The following is a 14,352-nucleotide window of genomic DNA, read 5'->3' on the forward strand; positions in this document are numbered from 1 at the left end:
ATTCAAGTGGTTGGCAGCGTAATAAGCGCCGGAATGCAAGAAGCAAGGGAAACCCTTATATTTCAACGGCAAATAAGTTTATTCCTGGAAAATTTTTAAAACCTGCTTGTTCATGTAAACGGAAATGTGCAGAGATACTTCCAGATAATATTCGACTGAGAATTTTTCAACAATTTTACGCCTTAGACTTAAATTCTCAAAACCAGTTCATCGCTCAGAACTTTAGCGAAGTTGAAAAAAAAGTTGAAAGACTTCGACACAACCGACAGCCAAGCAAACGACAGTTTAGCATTTTTTATTTTTTAAATAATGAGGGACAAAAAGTTAAAATTTGTCGTACTATGTTTTTAAATACTCTCGATATAAAGCCAGGAAAAATAAAAGTATTAGCCAAGAAGAAAAGAAACTGTACAAGTGGTATCTGCCCTGAAGACCAAAGAGGAAGGCATGGACACCAACAGAAAGTCACTGACGAAGCAATTACGATAATAGAAGACCATATTAAAAGTTTTCCTTCGTATGTAAGCCATTATTCAAGATCGCATACTGAAAAAAAATATTTGTCTCAAGATCTAAACATTTCGAAAATGTATCGGCTCTACAAAGATCATTGTACTTTCCATAATCTAACACCTGAACTAGAGTCATTTTATAGAAAAATATTCGCCGAAAAATTTAATTTGTCATTTCACCCTCCTTCTAATGATACTTGTGCAAAGTGCGATCGGTATAATTCATTAATTGATACAACTTCTGATTTACAAGAACAAGCAGTTCATAAAGAGAATTATAGCCAACATCTTGCCATGGCAGATCGAGCATACAAGATGAAAAAAGATGATAAAATCCGAAGCTGTAATTCTGAAAGTGTTGCATTTTTGTCATTCGATTTAGAAAAATGCTTAGCTACACCCCTACTTCAAAACAATATTTCATTCTATAAAAGATCATTGTGGACTTTTAACCTCACTATCTACAGCTGCATAAATAAAAATAAACATGCCGTTTGTTACGTTTGGGATGAATCAATAGGCGGTAGAGGAGGACAGGAAATAGCATCTTGTTTGAGGCACTATATCCTTTCCTTACCGACAAATATTAAAGAAATTAACATGTATAGTGACTGCTGTTCAGGACAAACAAGAAATATTTATGTGACTGTTATGTTGTCTCTTTTAGTAGAAGATTTTAACAGAAATGGAAGAGATCTTGTGATCAATCATAAATTTCTTGAACCGGGACATACTCATCGAGAAGCGGATACGATTCATGCAGCTATTGAAAAAGTCAAGAAACATACAACTGTCAAAATAGAAGTACCCAGAGACTGGGCAAACTTAATTAGAATGGTTCCGAGAAATCCTTCTATTGAAGTAATAGAAATGGAACTAAAAGATTTCCTAAACTTCTCACACATTCTAAAAAATCACTATGTGCATCGGAAAATTAACACTGACAGCGAAAATATTTCCTGGTTTCAAATAAGATGGCTACAATATCGCACGGATGCACTTTCAAAAGTTTCTTATAAAAGTTCTTTTGATTCGGATTATTTTAAGGTAATAGATTTATCAAGAAAGAAAGCAACATGTTCCACACGTTTAGCTCAACTGTCTGGCAGCAGTACTCCACGCGAAGCTACGCTAACGCCACTAACCAATCAGAGAATTCCACTATCAGATAAAAAAATTAAAGACCTCAAGGACTTAATGCCTTACATTTCTGAATCCAGCAGGTACTTTTACGAATGTATTTTTACTGGACCAGCATCAGCCCAAGCTGTAGATGATGAATATTTACCCGACGAACGCATATATGAAGATGATATGTAAACACCAGGAATTTATTTGTCCATGTTTATTTTTAAGTAGAATATGTATTACAAATAATTTGTATTAAATTGCCTATGTCAATACACAATTAATAATTTACCTAAAATTTTTATTTCAAGAAATGACTATGTCACTCAAAAATACAAAAAAAGAAGAATTTTTGTTAAATTTTTAACTACAACTTATAAACTAATTTATTATCTCAACAAAGTCACATAATCGGTGTCAAAAATATATTGAATAAACTATTTGTACAACAGCAAAATTTTGAGGGAGACAAATTCGGCCGTATTGAAAAACATCAAATTTTGACTTAGGCACTTCTTGTACCAAGCCACAGAAATTTACTTTAAAGTCACGTCAATGATGGGGGGGGGGGGGATTTTTGGGGAAAATAACCGCTACCCTCCAGCTAGACCGGCATTTTTGTATTAGGCTATCATGGAAGAGTCACCTCGAAAATGTCTCACAGCTCTCATGCTAAAAGGATTTTTGAGGTGTGTAAAATTTTAGTTTCCTACCTAGCCGAGCACTTTCGGCTTTCAAAGCCATCTTCAGATCGATGGTCAAAGGTAAAGTACCACTAAAAAGCGGGATCCCATTTTTTGAATTGAAAATTTTTTTTTCTAATACCTACGGTTTTAAAACTTGGTCATTGGTTGACACATTTTATTTTAATATTTAAAAAATGCTTAAAAATTAAAGACAAAAAAATTATGCGATAAAATAACTGTTTCCCTACCCAAAACGGACGCCTATAGCCGGTACTTTAAATTCTCAAATGATGGAATCAAGTTATCTCTGAAAGAGAAATAGGCGTATCAGTTTTCGTTTTTCTAATAGAAACATTCTGGAGGTATTTAAAAAAACTAATTACAAGACTCAACCTTCAAAGAGCTCTAGCTCTCTAAGGAAGCATTTTCCGACTAGGTGAATTGCGTTAAATTGTATCAAAATCATCTGTGGAGTCGTCGGTTTTCGTTTGTCAGGGGATATCCTATATAAATAGAATATATTATCATTATTAACATATAAAACCAATGGTAACACGTCGAGGCCAATTGAAATACAACGAGGTGTTAGACAGGGTTGTGCGTTATCACCCATACTGTCTAACGTCTACTCTGAGGTAATATTTGCGAACGCTTTATCGCACTCTTTAGAAGGAATCAGGATAAACGGTCAAAGAGTAAATAACATCCGCTATGCAGCTGACACGGTATTAGTGACTGATTCGGACCATAGTCTGCAGATACTGTTGGATAGGGTTTCTGAGAGTTGTGAAAAAATGGGGATGAAGATCAATACTGTGAAAAACAAAGTTATGAAAATATCAAGGAACAAAAGTTTACCTCTTCCAATATATGTGAAACACCAACAGCTTGAATACGTAAGCCAATACAAATATCTTGGTTGCTGGTTCAACAGTCAACTTGATTATAAACAAGAAGTAAGGGCGAGAATAGAGATAGCCCGACAGAGGTTTACCAAAATGAAAAGCCTATTTTGTAACAGTAGCACTAATATCAGCCTTAGATGTCGTTTTCTGCATTGCTATGTGTGGTCAAAACTTTTGTATGGAACGGAGGTCTGGACACTCAACCGAACACTGATGAACAAGTTAGAAGCCTTTGAACTCTGGCTTTATAGAGGAATCTTGAAAATACCTTGGACAACCCACACCACCAATGAAGATGTTCTGAGGAGAGTAGGTACAGATAGGAAACTGCTGAAAATCATTAAAGTCAGAAAAGTTAGCTACCTGGGACACATAATGAGAAACGAAAAGTACCGCCTCGCGCAACTGATCATCCAGGGTACGATTGAAGGAAAACGGGGTCCCGGCAGGCGCCAGATTTCATGGCTTAGAAATATCAGAGACTGGACCGGCCTTGATTCAACATCTTTGTTTAGAGCCGCATTGGACAGAGACAGATTTGCCAGTGTAGTCGCTAACCTCCACTAAAGGAGAAAGCACCACAAGAAAAAGAAGAATTAACATATGCATGCTACAAAGAATATCTTACCATTCTCTGGCACCACCCAAGCACGCAAGCTTTCTTGAGGTTATCATCTGTAAGTATTGAAGGCTTTTCCAGCATCCTGTAGGAATGCACAAAAAATATTCCCTTGCCAATATTCCTTGGTTGATCTATATTGACAGTATACTCTAACAGATTGAAGTACCTTTCTCGGAGTTCCGGATATGCTTGGTGATAAATAAGCTGTTCATCAACAATTTCTTCGCAAATAGAAGGAAACGCTGCGTACATTTTTTTCGTTTCAAAGGACAGGTCAACAGGTTTACATTGGGTTTGGAATCTATAAAGCAAATAAACTTTGTAAATTTTTTCTAACCTACATTTTGTTAAACATTCAAAGTTTTTTACAATGTTTATGGTGATTCATGACCTATTAAATTTCTGCATTGAAACAACTTGAATAGGTGTCTTCCCTGGACCTAAACGACATGGACAGAATAATGTACCTACTGAGACTTTTCATTCAAGAGTCATTGCATAGGCAAGTAGACAAACACAATATCATAATTTAAATAAGAATATTTTCCTACTTCTTCCTTCTTTGTTTAAGCAATTTTAGTCATTAATTGGTAAGTTGTTGCCTCTATGGCAGATTGTCGCTCCAGCCTTTGCTCAGTCGGCCGAGACTTGTTCTACTTATGGCGATTTTTTGTGGTTTGCTATTTTAACAACTCTTGGGTCTGCCGTTCCACTTATTTGATTTTTTCATTCTTTTTGTTTTTTGTTTAATGTCACTGATCTTATAAGTATTCTCGTTTTTTCTATTTTCAACATCACCTAGGCTTTTGGTTGTGTCGGATCTTATGTATGTCCCTAAAGTTTTCGGAAAAAATATATATGTATTTTTTCATTGTAAATTAATTTTATTTTATTAACTAAATACAAAAAATTAAGTCTACATATTTAAGGTTTATAATATATTTTTATAGACCAGAAAGAGGTCCGTGATCTTCGATGGCACGTAAATTTGGTCTTGCATGTGCAATAAGTCACTGGACTGTTTCTAAATCGATCTCACGAAATTTTTGCAAAATTCTTCGCTTTAGATGATCTTCATTTTGGGCTTCCCAGCCATTATTATACACCATTCGACTCAAAACAGCCCAAAACTCTTCCATAGGCCTCGCCTGAGGCACATTTAGAGGGTTGTCACACTTGGGAACAAAATTTATATTTTGAGCAGTTAACCAATCTGTAGTTCTCCTGGCGTAATGGCATGACGCTAAGTCGGGCCAAAATATAATTTCATCATTGGAGTGATGAGTATTTATAAATTGAACAAGCTTTGTAAGACACCTGTCAATGTAAATGTCAGCAATGAGAGCTTCACCTCGAACACGCCCAACAAACGGCTGTGAAACACCAGCTTCTGAGATGGCACACCATACCAAAATTTTATCGGCAAATTTCACTTTTCCCTTAAACCTAACTTCGTCCGGTGAATCTTGTACATTGCGTGTATAAAATCCGTCGTTGCCCTTTATCTCGGAATTGGATAAAGTAAAATACTTTTCATCATCCATAATGAGAATTTTACCAGGAAAATGGATGCGTCTCAATGCACGGCAACATCTAGGAATTTTTTCTAACTGGGTTGGTGTGTACTTAGGAGCTTTTTTTCTTTTATATCGTTTTAAATTATTTCTAGAAATTGTTCTACTTACAGTCATTCGTGAAACATTATATCTTCGGCCAACATTTCGTAAAGATTTTCCTAATTGGTTCTCCATACTCTGAATTAATCTCTGTTCTCGAATAGGAGTTAAAACTCTTGGTCTTCCACTTTTAATTGTCTGGTAAATCGTTGACACAGAATTACTTTGAGCACTAAAAATTCTTACAATATTGCGTTTTGGTACATGTCCAACTAAACGATAAATACTTTGACGAATATTAAGTTTGTACGACATCTTAACGAACCGTATTTGTCAAAACTGACATTGTTTATATTGTTTAAGTTGTTTACTAATTTTGGTTTCCAATGGCAACTTGATCCAACGCTTCCTACCAATAATAATTTTAAATCTAAAATTTTCCGAAAACTTTAGTGACATACGTTATATAATGTTACCGGCCAAACCCGATTTCAGGACAAACTAGTTTGGCCTAGGCCAAACTAGTTAGTCCTAAGCGCGTTAGGATAAACTAGTATGGCCTAGGCCAAATTAGTTTGTCGTATCGCGCGTAGGCCAAACTAGTTTGTCCTAGGCCAAACTAGTTTATCCTGATATAAATACACACACTTCAGGCCAAACTAGTTTATCTTAATATAAAGACGCACATTTCAGGCCAAACTAATTTATCCTAAAGTGTATGTTTTTATATCAGGATAAACTAGTTTAGCCTAGTCTAAACCAATTTAATCTAGTCGAAAGTAATTTATTACATATTGGTTGCTGATTTAAACGTAAGTTTAGAAGACACCATTAAGAGTTGTAAGACTTTTAAATATTTAGGGTAAGTGATAAACCGAGATGGAACTTGTATGAAAGACATAGGAATGAAAATAGTACGGGGAAAACAAGCCACGAAAGCACTCCCTGGAGTGATACACGGAAAAAAATATTGTACATAGTACCAATGAACGCCAATCATTGACTTTTTTTACATTGATTCAATGAAAATTTCGTTAATACTATAAACACGTAGTCACTTAGTAATGACCATATTCATTATTACAATGTAATTCTATTCATTAAAAAATAATGAATAAAATCATTAATGCAATGAATCGTTTTATCTATCCAATGACTTTTTTCATAATACTAATAATTTGTTCATTGTATATATGACACTATACATCAGGATTATGCGGTCAAATTAATGAATATAAAACGTTGCACTAATGTACAGTGTTCATTAAATTACGAACTCATTTATTGAATCAATGTTTTCGTAACATTAAATCAATGTTTTTGAATTTGATTAATAACTCTATACATTGTTTTGATGTAACGCAATCACTGTTTTAATGTAATATACTTGAATCAATGATCAATACATTGTAGCAATAATCTTGTACATAAACCGATACATGTCTTAAAACTATATAAGTGTTGTTATTGGCGTAAAAAAATCATGTGACAACAGTTGCAGCCTCCTAGCAGACAGTCATCCTGCAGCTGCAGACTCTGAAGAGCGGTGTTTGTCACTAGTGATTTGGTTGATTTTTCTAAGGTATGTATTTACATATATTTTTAACTATTTATAAATTATTTTGTTAGATTTCTATAAAAAAAAAGTTGTACTTGTATTTCCACTTTTGCAGATTGATATGGACTTTGGAGTGGCATTTGGAAATAGAAATGGACTTATTGATGGATGGGACAGTAATTTCGAAGGAATTATCTCCTTTCTTCAGTGTGAAAGTCATATCAAGGATAAAACAAATAAATTTTTATTTGAAAAGATTACCTACCCATGAAGACCTTACGGAATGTAAGTACCCATTTCATTATTTAATCCTACATATCTAGAATTAATTAATTTTGGTTTTCTGTAAATTTTTTGAAAAGCTAATTCGACAAATGAATCGCTTGTTTATGAAAGGTCTCTTGTCACAAAATGTAAATTTTGGGAAACAAGAAAAAACTGTTTTATTTTATAAAAAAAAAACGATTTTATACCTACTTTTCTGATTTTTCGAATCAAATTAAGGACCTTAAATCTCAAACTAAATCATGTTAGACATCACTTTTTAAAATCAATACTGTATTTTTTTATTATTGAAAATAGCTGACAAAAGGCCTTTCATAAACAAAAGTGTTGTTCTACGGGGAAAGTTTTCATGGTGGATGAATTTACACAGTGTTGATTTTTAATTAATATTACTTTATTAAAACAGTTTTAGGACATACAATTAGCTAAAATTAATTGCCATTTTATACATTTTTGCTCATTTTTTGGTTGCAACTGTAGGCCATAGGGCAAGCTCATTGTAAAACCACTTGTGTTCTTGAGGAACGTGTTGCAAAAGTTTCTTCAGGTCATTAATTTTTTCTTGATGAATTGGTACCTTTGATTCATGCGTTTTTCTTGCTAATGAGGAAGGGGAAGATGGCTCAGCAATAGACAGTGGATTAGATAATAATTTGATGGTTTTTCTAAGAAATCCACCTATAAAATCAGGTACAACGACCACTCCTTTTTTAGATTTTTCGCAAGTAAATTCATGGTAGGAAGAAAGAGTAAACATTTCCTTTTTTTGTTTTTCTCAATTTTACTTTCTTCTGAAACAGTATGTTGCCAACAGTGCTTTTATTTATGAAAAGCCCCTTGTCATCGACATGAGGCTTTTCATACTCAAGTTAAACTAAAATTTGAAAAAAAGTGAGATGAGGCCTTTCACAAATAAGCGATTCAAATAGGTAAAAGAAAATAGGAACCATTTGAAAATATTTCTAAATGGTATAATCTTATAAAAGATTAGTAAATTAAATCTCTAGGGGATTAAACCGTAAATAAAAAAAAATAAAAACTGTTGCAGTCGGTAGTATCTATCAAAGTAAAAATAAACATCTCAACATCTAGCAATTTTTTTCAGGATAAATTAAAATATTTCTATAAAAAAAGTGATACCCAAAAATACAACTATGTTCACTATTTAGATTTATTTTTTTATAATAATTTTTAATATAAATTGTAGATGGCTAACATGCAGTCCTTCTTTGGGTTCTACATCGCTAATTTGTACAAACTAATAAAATGTTTAAAAAAGATCTTAATGGACAACCAAATATATAATAAAATATACTATCAGAGATTTCCATTAATCATTCTTACATCGGGAAGACCCAGCAAGAAGTCGTAGATCATATTAGATTTTTGAAAGCAAAGAAAAATGCCATTCAACCATTTGTTTTTTTTTTTTAAGGGTGGTGATATAATTAATCCCAGAGAGATATGTATTTATTTTCACGATATCAGGTATACATTTTTTATATAATATAAATATATACATATATCTTTTTATATATTTTATAAGAATCAATTTCTGTTATATTTAGTTATTCAGTTTTTTCCAAAATACATTATAAAAAGTTGTTTGTATTAATTAAAAATATATGTTTTTTTTTATTTATAGTTTAAGTTATAGATTATAGACACTTAATATTAGTTTGAGAATCGGCAAAAAATCGTTGCTTTAACCTATATTTGTAATATTTATGTAGATATTAAGTCATCATTTTGTTTACTTATTAACTATTTGTATGTTATATACAAATATACATGAGGATGACGTTCACTTAACCAAAAATATACGTAAATATAATGAAAAAAACATTGATTCAAAAACGGGGAGCATTAATTTTCGTCCAAAGATTAGTATCGTTGGTCCAATGTAAGTATATACATTGACTAATGCTCAAAAACATTAACTTCTATGAATTAGTACGTTCATTCAATGTACTTTCTAGTTAAGAATTAATGTACCGATACATTGATTCAATGTACCGATACATTAATTCTTAACTAGAAAGTACATTGAATGAACGTACTAATTCATAAAGATTAATGTTTTTGAGCATTATTTAATGTATCTACTTACATTGGACCAATGATACTGATGTTTGGACGAAAATTAATGCTCCCCGTTTTTGAATTAATGTTTCTTTCATTATATTTATGTACTTTTTTGGTTCATTGTGTGGAAGAACACTCTAACTAAAGAAAACAAAAAAGGATTTTTCATGGCATAGTGCTAAATATTACCGTACAAGAGCGGAAGAATGGCCAGTGACAACAATAATACTAAATAAAATACGAACAGTTGAATTGGAGTTTAAGAGGAGGTGTCTACAAATTACCAGGTAGGATAGAATAAGAACAGAGGAAATATGAAACAGAATAGAAGTAAAATGCTCAATTACAAAAAAGTTGTGGTAGTAAAAGTAGAGCCCTGAAATGGTACGAACATGTACAAAGAATGACGGAGCAAAGGTGGCCGAAAAGATTAGTGGACTGGGACCCGCAGGGAGGAAGACGGAGAGGAAGACCTGCTGTGAGATGGAAAACTCACAGAGGAAATGCTATGATCGATAGAGACCTCAGAGATGGCGACTGGGAGAATAGAGTGCTATGAAGGCGAAAACGGAAAACTCACAGAGGAAATGCTATGATCGATAGAGACCTCAGAGATGGCGACTGGGAGAATAGAGTGCTATGAAGGCGAAAACGGAAAACTCACAGAGGAAATGCTATGATTGATAGAGACCTCAGAGATGGCGACTGGGAGAATAGACTGCTATGAAGGCGAAAACGGAAAACTCACAGAGGAAATGCTATGATCGATAGAGACCTCAGAGATAACGACTGGGAGAATAGAGTGCTATGAAGGCGAAAACGGAAAACTCATAATGGAAAAAAGCCAAGAAGAAGAAAGTAATTCTAGACCAGTAAGGATCTGTTTTTAGGTGGATGTGAGAGGTGGCATTCAGATTTTGGCAGATATAAAGTTAAGTGATAACTTCGTTAATAATAATTGATTTGTGCTCCTTCTCAAATATGCCCGGAACATTAATAAAAAAAATAAAATATTTAAAAATTTCAAAAAATTTCGTTTTTTTTTCTAATTTTTTACTTATAACTTAAGAACTATTCATTTTAGAACAAAGTTCTATAGGAATGAAACAAAGATAATTAAATTTTCTATCAGATAAGATTGGTTAAAAGTGTGTTAATTTATCACCCTTGCTTCAAAATAGCAATAAATATAAAATGAGGGGCAAAACAAGCCTGTCATTTTTCAATGATTTTACATCACTTAGGTTACACTTGGAACCTTCCTAATTCGCTTAGAAAATTTTTGTAATATGCTATAACTGTACACCAAATTTCATTAAAATTTACTTACTAGATTTTTCATAATAATTTTGCTCTAAACTTTTTTAAAAAATTAAAATTTTTTAAAATTTTTCACAACAAAAACTAGAACATACAAAGAGTTGTCAATTTTTTTACATATAAAAAAGTACTCCACCTATCTAATGCACTTTACAGAATTGAAATCGGATTATTTAAGCAGCCTCAGCAATGTTTTAAAATTATACACAATTTTTTGGCTTATACATACACAAATTAGTGCTTTGGCCAGGAGGGGGTGCTACGGGCTCCTTTATTTAGATGGACTTACCCAAGTTTTTTTAAGTATTTTGACCCGTAAAACACGAATTATTTGGGTAACAGTTGATCCGAATGTCGATAAGATTGTTAAAAACAAAAAACTTGAGGAATTACATAAAATCGATTTTTCACAAAAAAATCAATTTTTTTTGTATTTCTTGGGTAATTCTAAACAAAAAATGTTCTTAAAAGTTTTTTTGTAGGATGCATAGTTTTCGAGATAAACTTTCAAAAAATCGAGAAATTGCAATTTTGAACGCGAATAACGTTTGATTAAAAAATAAAATAGCAATTCTGCTGACAGCATTTGACAGTTTAAGTCAAATTGTACCGGTTTTAATTATTTGAATTGCTAAAAATTAATTTTTTTATTATTAAACAAAGCTATGTTTTATAAGCCAAACATTTTTTTATAAATTTAAAACATTGCTGGGGTATCCCATCCGATAATAAATAATCCGATTTTAATTCTGTAAAGTGTATTAGATAGGTAGAGCACCTATTTATATGTAAAAAAATTAGCCAACTTCTAAATGGTCTACTTTTTGTTCAGAAAGATTTTAAAAAATTTGAACTTTTTTTTTAAAAACATTTAGATTGCAAATTTATTATGCAAAATTTATTATGTCGGTTTTAATGAAATTTGGTACACGATTTAAGGATGTTACAAAGAATTTCCTAAGCGAATTACTAAGGTTCTAAGTGCCACCGAAGTGGTTAAAAAATATTGAAAATCAACATACTTATTTTGCCCCCTTATTTTGTATTTATTGCTATATTGCAGAAAAGATAATACCTTAAGACATTTTTTACCAGTCGTATGTCATACAAAATTCAATTATCTTTATTTTATTTCTCTACGACTTTGTTCCAAAATGAATCGTTTTAAAGTTATAAGCAAAAAAAACAGAAAAAAATCGATGCTTTTCGAAATTTTTAAATATTTTAATTTTTTTATTAATGTTCCGGGCATATTTGAGAAGGAGCATAAGTCAATTATTATTACTGAAGGTGTCACCTAACTTTATCTGCAAAAATCCGAATGCCACCTCTCACATCCAAAAATAGACGTTTTTTCGCACATCCTTACTGGTCTATTCAGCGAACTAGTACGGCTTAATATAAATAATAAATTGAATAAAAAACTTTGTTCTTGGAAAAATAATCATTTTTATTAAAATTATAATTATTCGTAACAAACAAACAACAATATTGAGCTATATTCTCGGTCGGACGGACAGAGAGTCTAGGTCAAATTTCTCACCTTTAGTCCCACCCTTGGATTATAAGCTTTTATTTGACACCTTATTGGTCATTCTACCTGGTATAATGACGGAGGAGTTGAGTTCACGGACAACCTTAGTTTGGCCTAGGCCAAACTAGTTTATCCTAACGCGCTTATAACAAACTAGTTTGGCTAGGCCTAGACCAAACTAGTTTGTCCTGAAATCGGGTTTGACCGGTAACATATACGTCATTATTGGTTTTATACCGGCCTTCTTAATTCAAGTGGATGGTGCTGTTAGGTGAATCAAGAAGCTAAATAGAAATGTTGTCGGTTCCAAGCCCGCGTAAAGTAGCAATTAGTCTTCAGTAAGTTTAACACCCTACTGATTGTACATATAGGAAAGCTTTGCTTTCCGATTTACAAGTCCTCGGTGTATTCATGTAGGGATGACAGTTTTTGACAAAACACCGGTTTCGGTTATACCGGTTTTTTCTGCTTACGGTTTAACCTGGCGGTTATAACCGGCCAAAAAAAAAGCGGTTTTCGGAAAAACCGGTTTTCGGTTTTTTTAATCCAATAGGTTACAAAGTTACATTTACAATACACTTTAGTTTGCGATACTCCATTCGACTCGATATCAATATGATCAAAATTAGTATTATCGAAAGAACATGTATTACTTTTAACACGTTTGTATATTTGTAGAATAGGTACATTTAATACTTCCTGTATAAGTGTATCGTTTTGAAAACGTAGCGAAATTCTTGGAGATTCGCATTCGTATGCAGTAATTCGACATTCATAGTCAGAGCATTATTTTTGGTAATCAGAAACAGTCATTCACCCACTTTCAATGTCAAGAGTTAAGTGTGAAAAATAGATGATGTTTGATGATGCTAATTCAACCAGATCAATTTTTATGTAAATATTATGATTACAAATACCTTTTCAAGGAAATAAATAAAACTTAATAATTGTTTCTCGCTGATGTGAGATTGCACTTTCAGTTTGCTTCTGTATTTTATAAAATAAAATAAAATTTGAATTATGGTTTTGTTTGGAATAATTACTTGAGAATAATAATTATGATTGGGATCCGAAATAATACCTAACCTAATCCTGATCACCGTAAAAACCTAATAACCGGTTTATACTTTAAAAAGAGAAAACCGGTTATAACCGGGACAAAAAAACAACCGGTAAAACCGGTTATTGTGGAGTAAAAAAACCGGTTTTAAGTTTAAACCGGTAGGTTTTTCCCATCCCTAATTCATAGTAGTATATGTAATATCCAATAATCGTCCTATTTTATTGTTTTGGTTGGTCTACAATCTATAATATTACGAGAAATATAAGTTTATACTTACGCAGAATTTTCGCTAACATTATTTATATTATTTGTATTTTGAGAACTGAACCGAGCTAATTTTGTACGTTTTAAACACATATTTTTTAATATAGTTTTCAACATATTTTCAGTTTTGTTACTTCTAAAAGACCAGCATTTCGTTTAATATCAATTTAAATTTAAAAGTACCAAACAGGCCGAAAACGAACAGAACTATAAACAATTATAGCATTCTGATTAAATCATAAGTAGGGTTTTATACTGAAATTTCTTAATTGGTTTATAAATTTGCAAGTACTTCCATAATGTTTATATGTGTTAATTAATGTAATAATAAATGTAGATTAAAGCCTACAACAAATGATATTATATCATTTAATATTTAAGCTGTATTTCATTTATATAATTGCTGTGTAAATTACCGACATTTTTTAAAATAAATTGTATTATTAAAAAAACAAAAGAAACGAGAAAGAGCACTGCCCTTGTAATATTTACAAAGGACCAGATTATATACCTTTCAATTAAACTTACTTGAGTCAGGTAATTATATTCTAAGAGCTAGTGAACCCTCCGACTAACGGTCGTCTTGTAAGGCTAGAAATTTTTCTAGTGATAATTCATAGCACACCAAGGCTAAAAACCATGACCTGACAGGCATCAGCGGTGCACGTGTATCTACCAGGTGAATCGAAAAGTGCAAATTTAGGGGGTAAAATAAACTTTCTCCTGTAAGGTTTAAATTTAAGTATGTGTTTGAGTGAGTCATTTAGAAGAAAT

The 14,352-nt window shown here is 32.3% G+C and overlaps 1 protein-coding gene across 1 annotated transcript in view; it reads right to left on the reverse strand.

The window, feature by feature from the left end:
• Nucleotides 1-13,786, reverse strand: part of LOC126881607 (farnesyl pyrophosphate synthase-like) — a 45,554-nt gene extending 31,768 nt beyond the window's left edge. Inside the window, exons 1-2 of the mRNA XM_050645969.1 lie at nucleotides 13,592-13,786; nucleotides 3,860-4,154 (exon numbers count right to left, since the gene is read on the reverse strand). Of these exons, the coding sequence (XP_050501926.1) occupies nucleotides 3,860-4,154; nucleotides 13,592-13,695 (399 nt within the window). The 5' untranslated portion in view covers nucleotides 13,696-13,786. The remainder of the gene's footprint in view (nucleotides 1-3,859; nucleotides 4,155-13,591) is intronic.
• Nucleotides 13,787-14,352: the final 566 nt, after the last annotated feature.

The sequence above is a fragment of the Diabrotica virgifera genome, chromosome 3 (assembly GCF_917563875.1).
Source record: "Diabrotica virgifera virgifera chromosome 3, PGI_DIABVI_V3a".
In the NCBI taxonomy this organism is placed as follows: Eukaryota; Metazoa; Arthropoda; class Insecta; order Coleoptera; family Chrysomelidae; genus Diabrotica; species Diabrotica virgifera.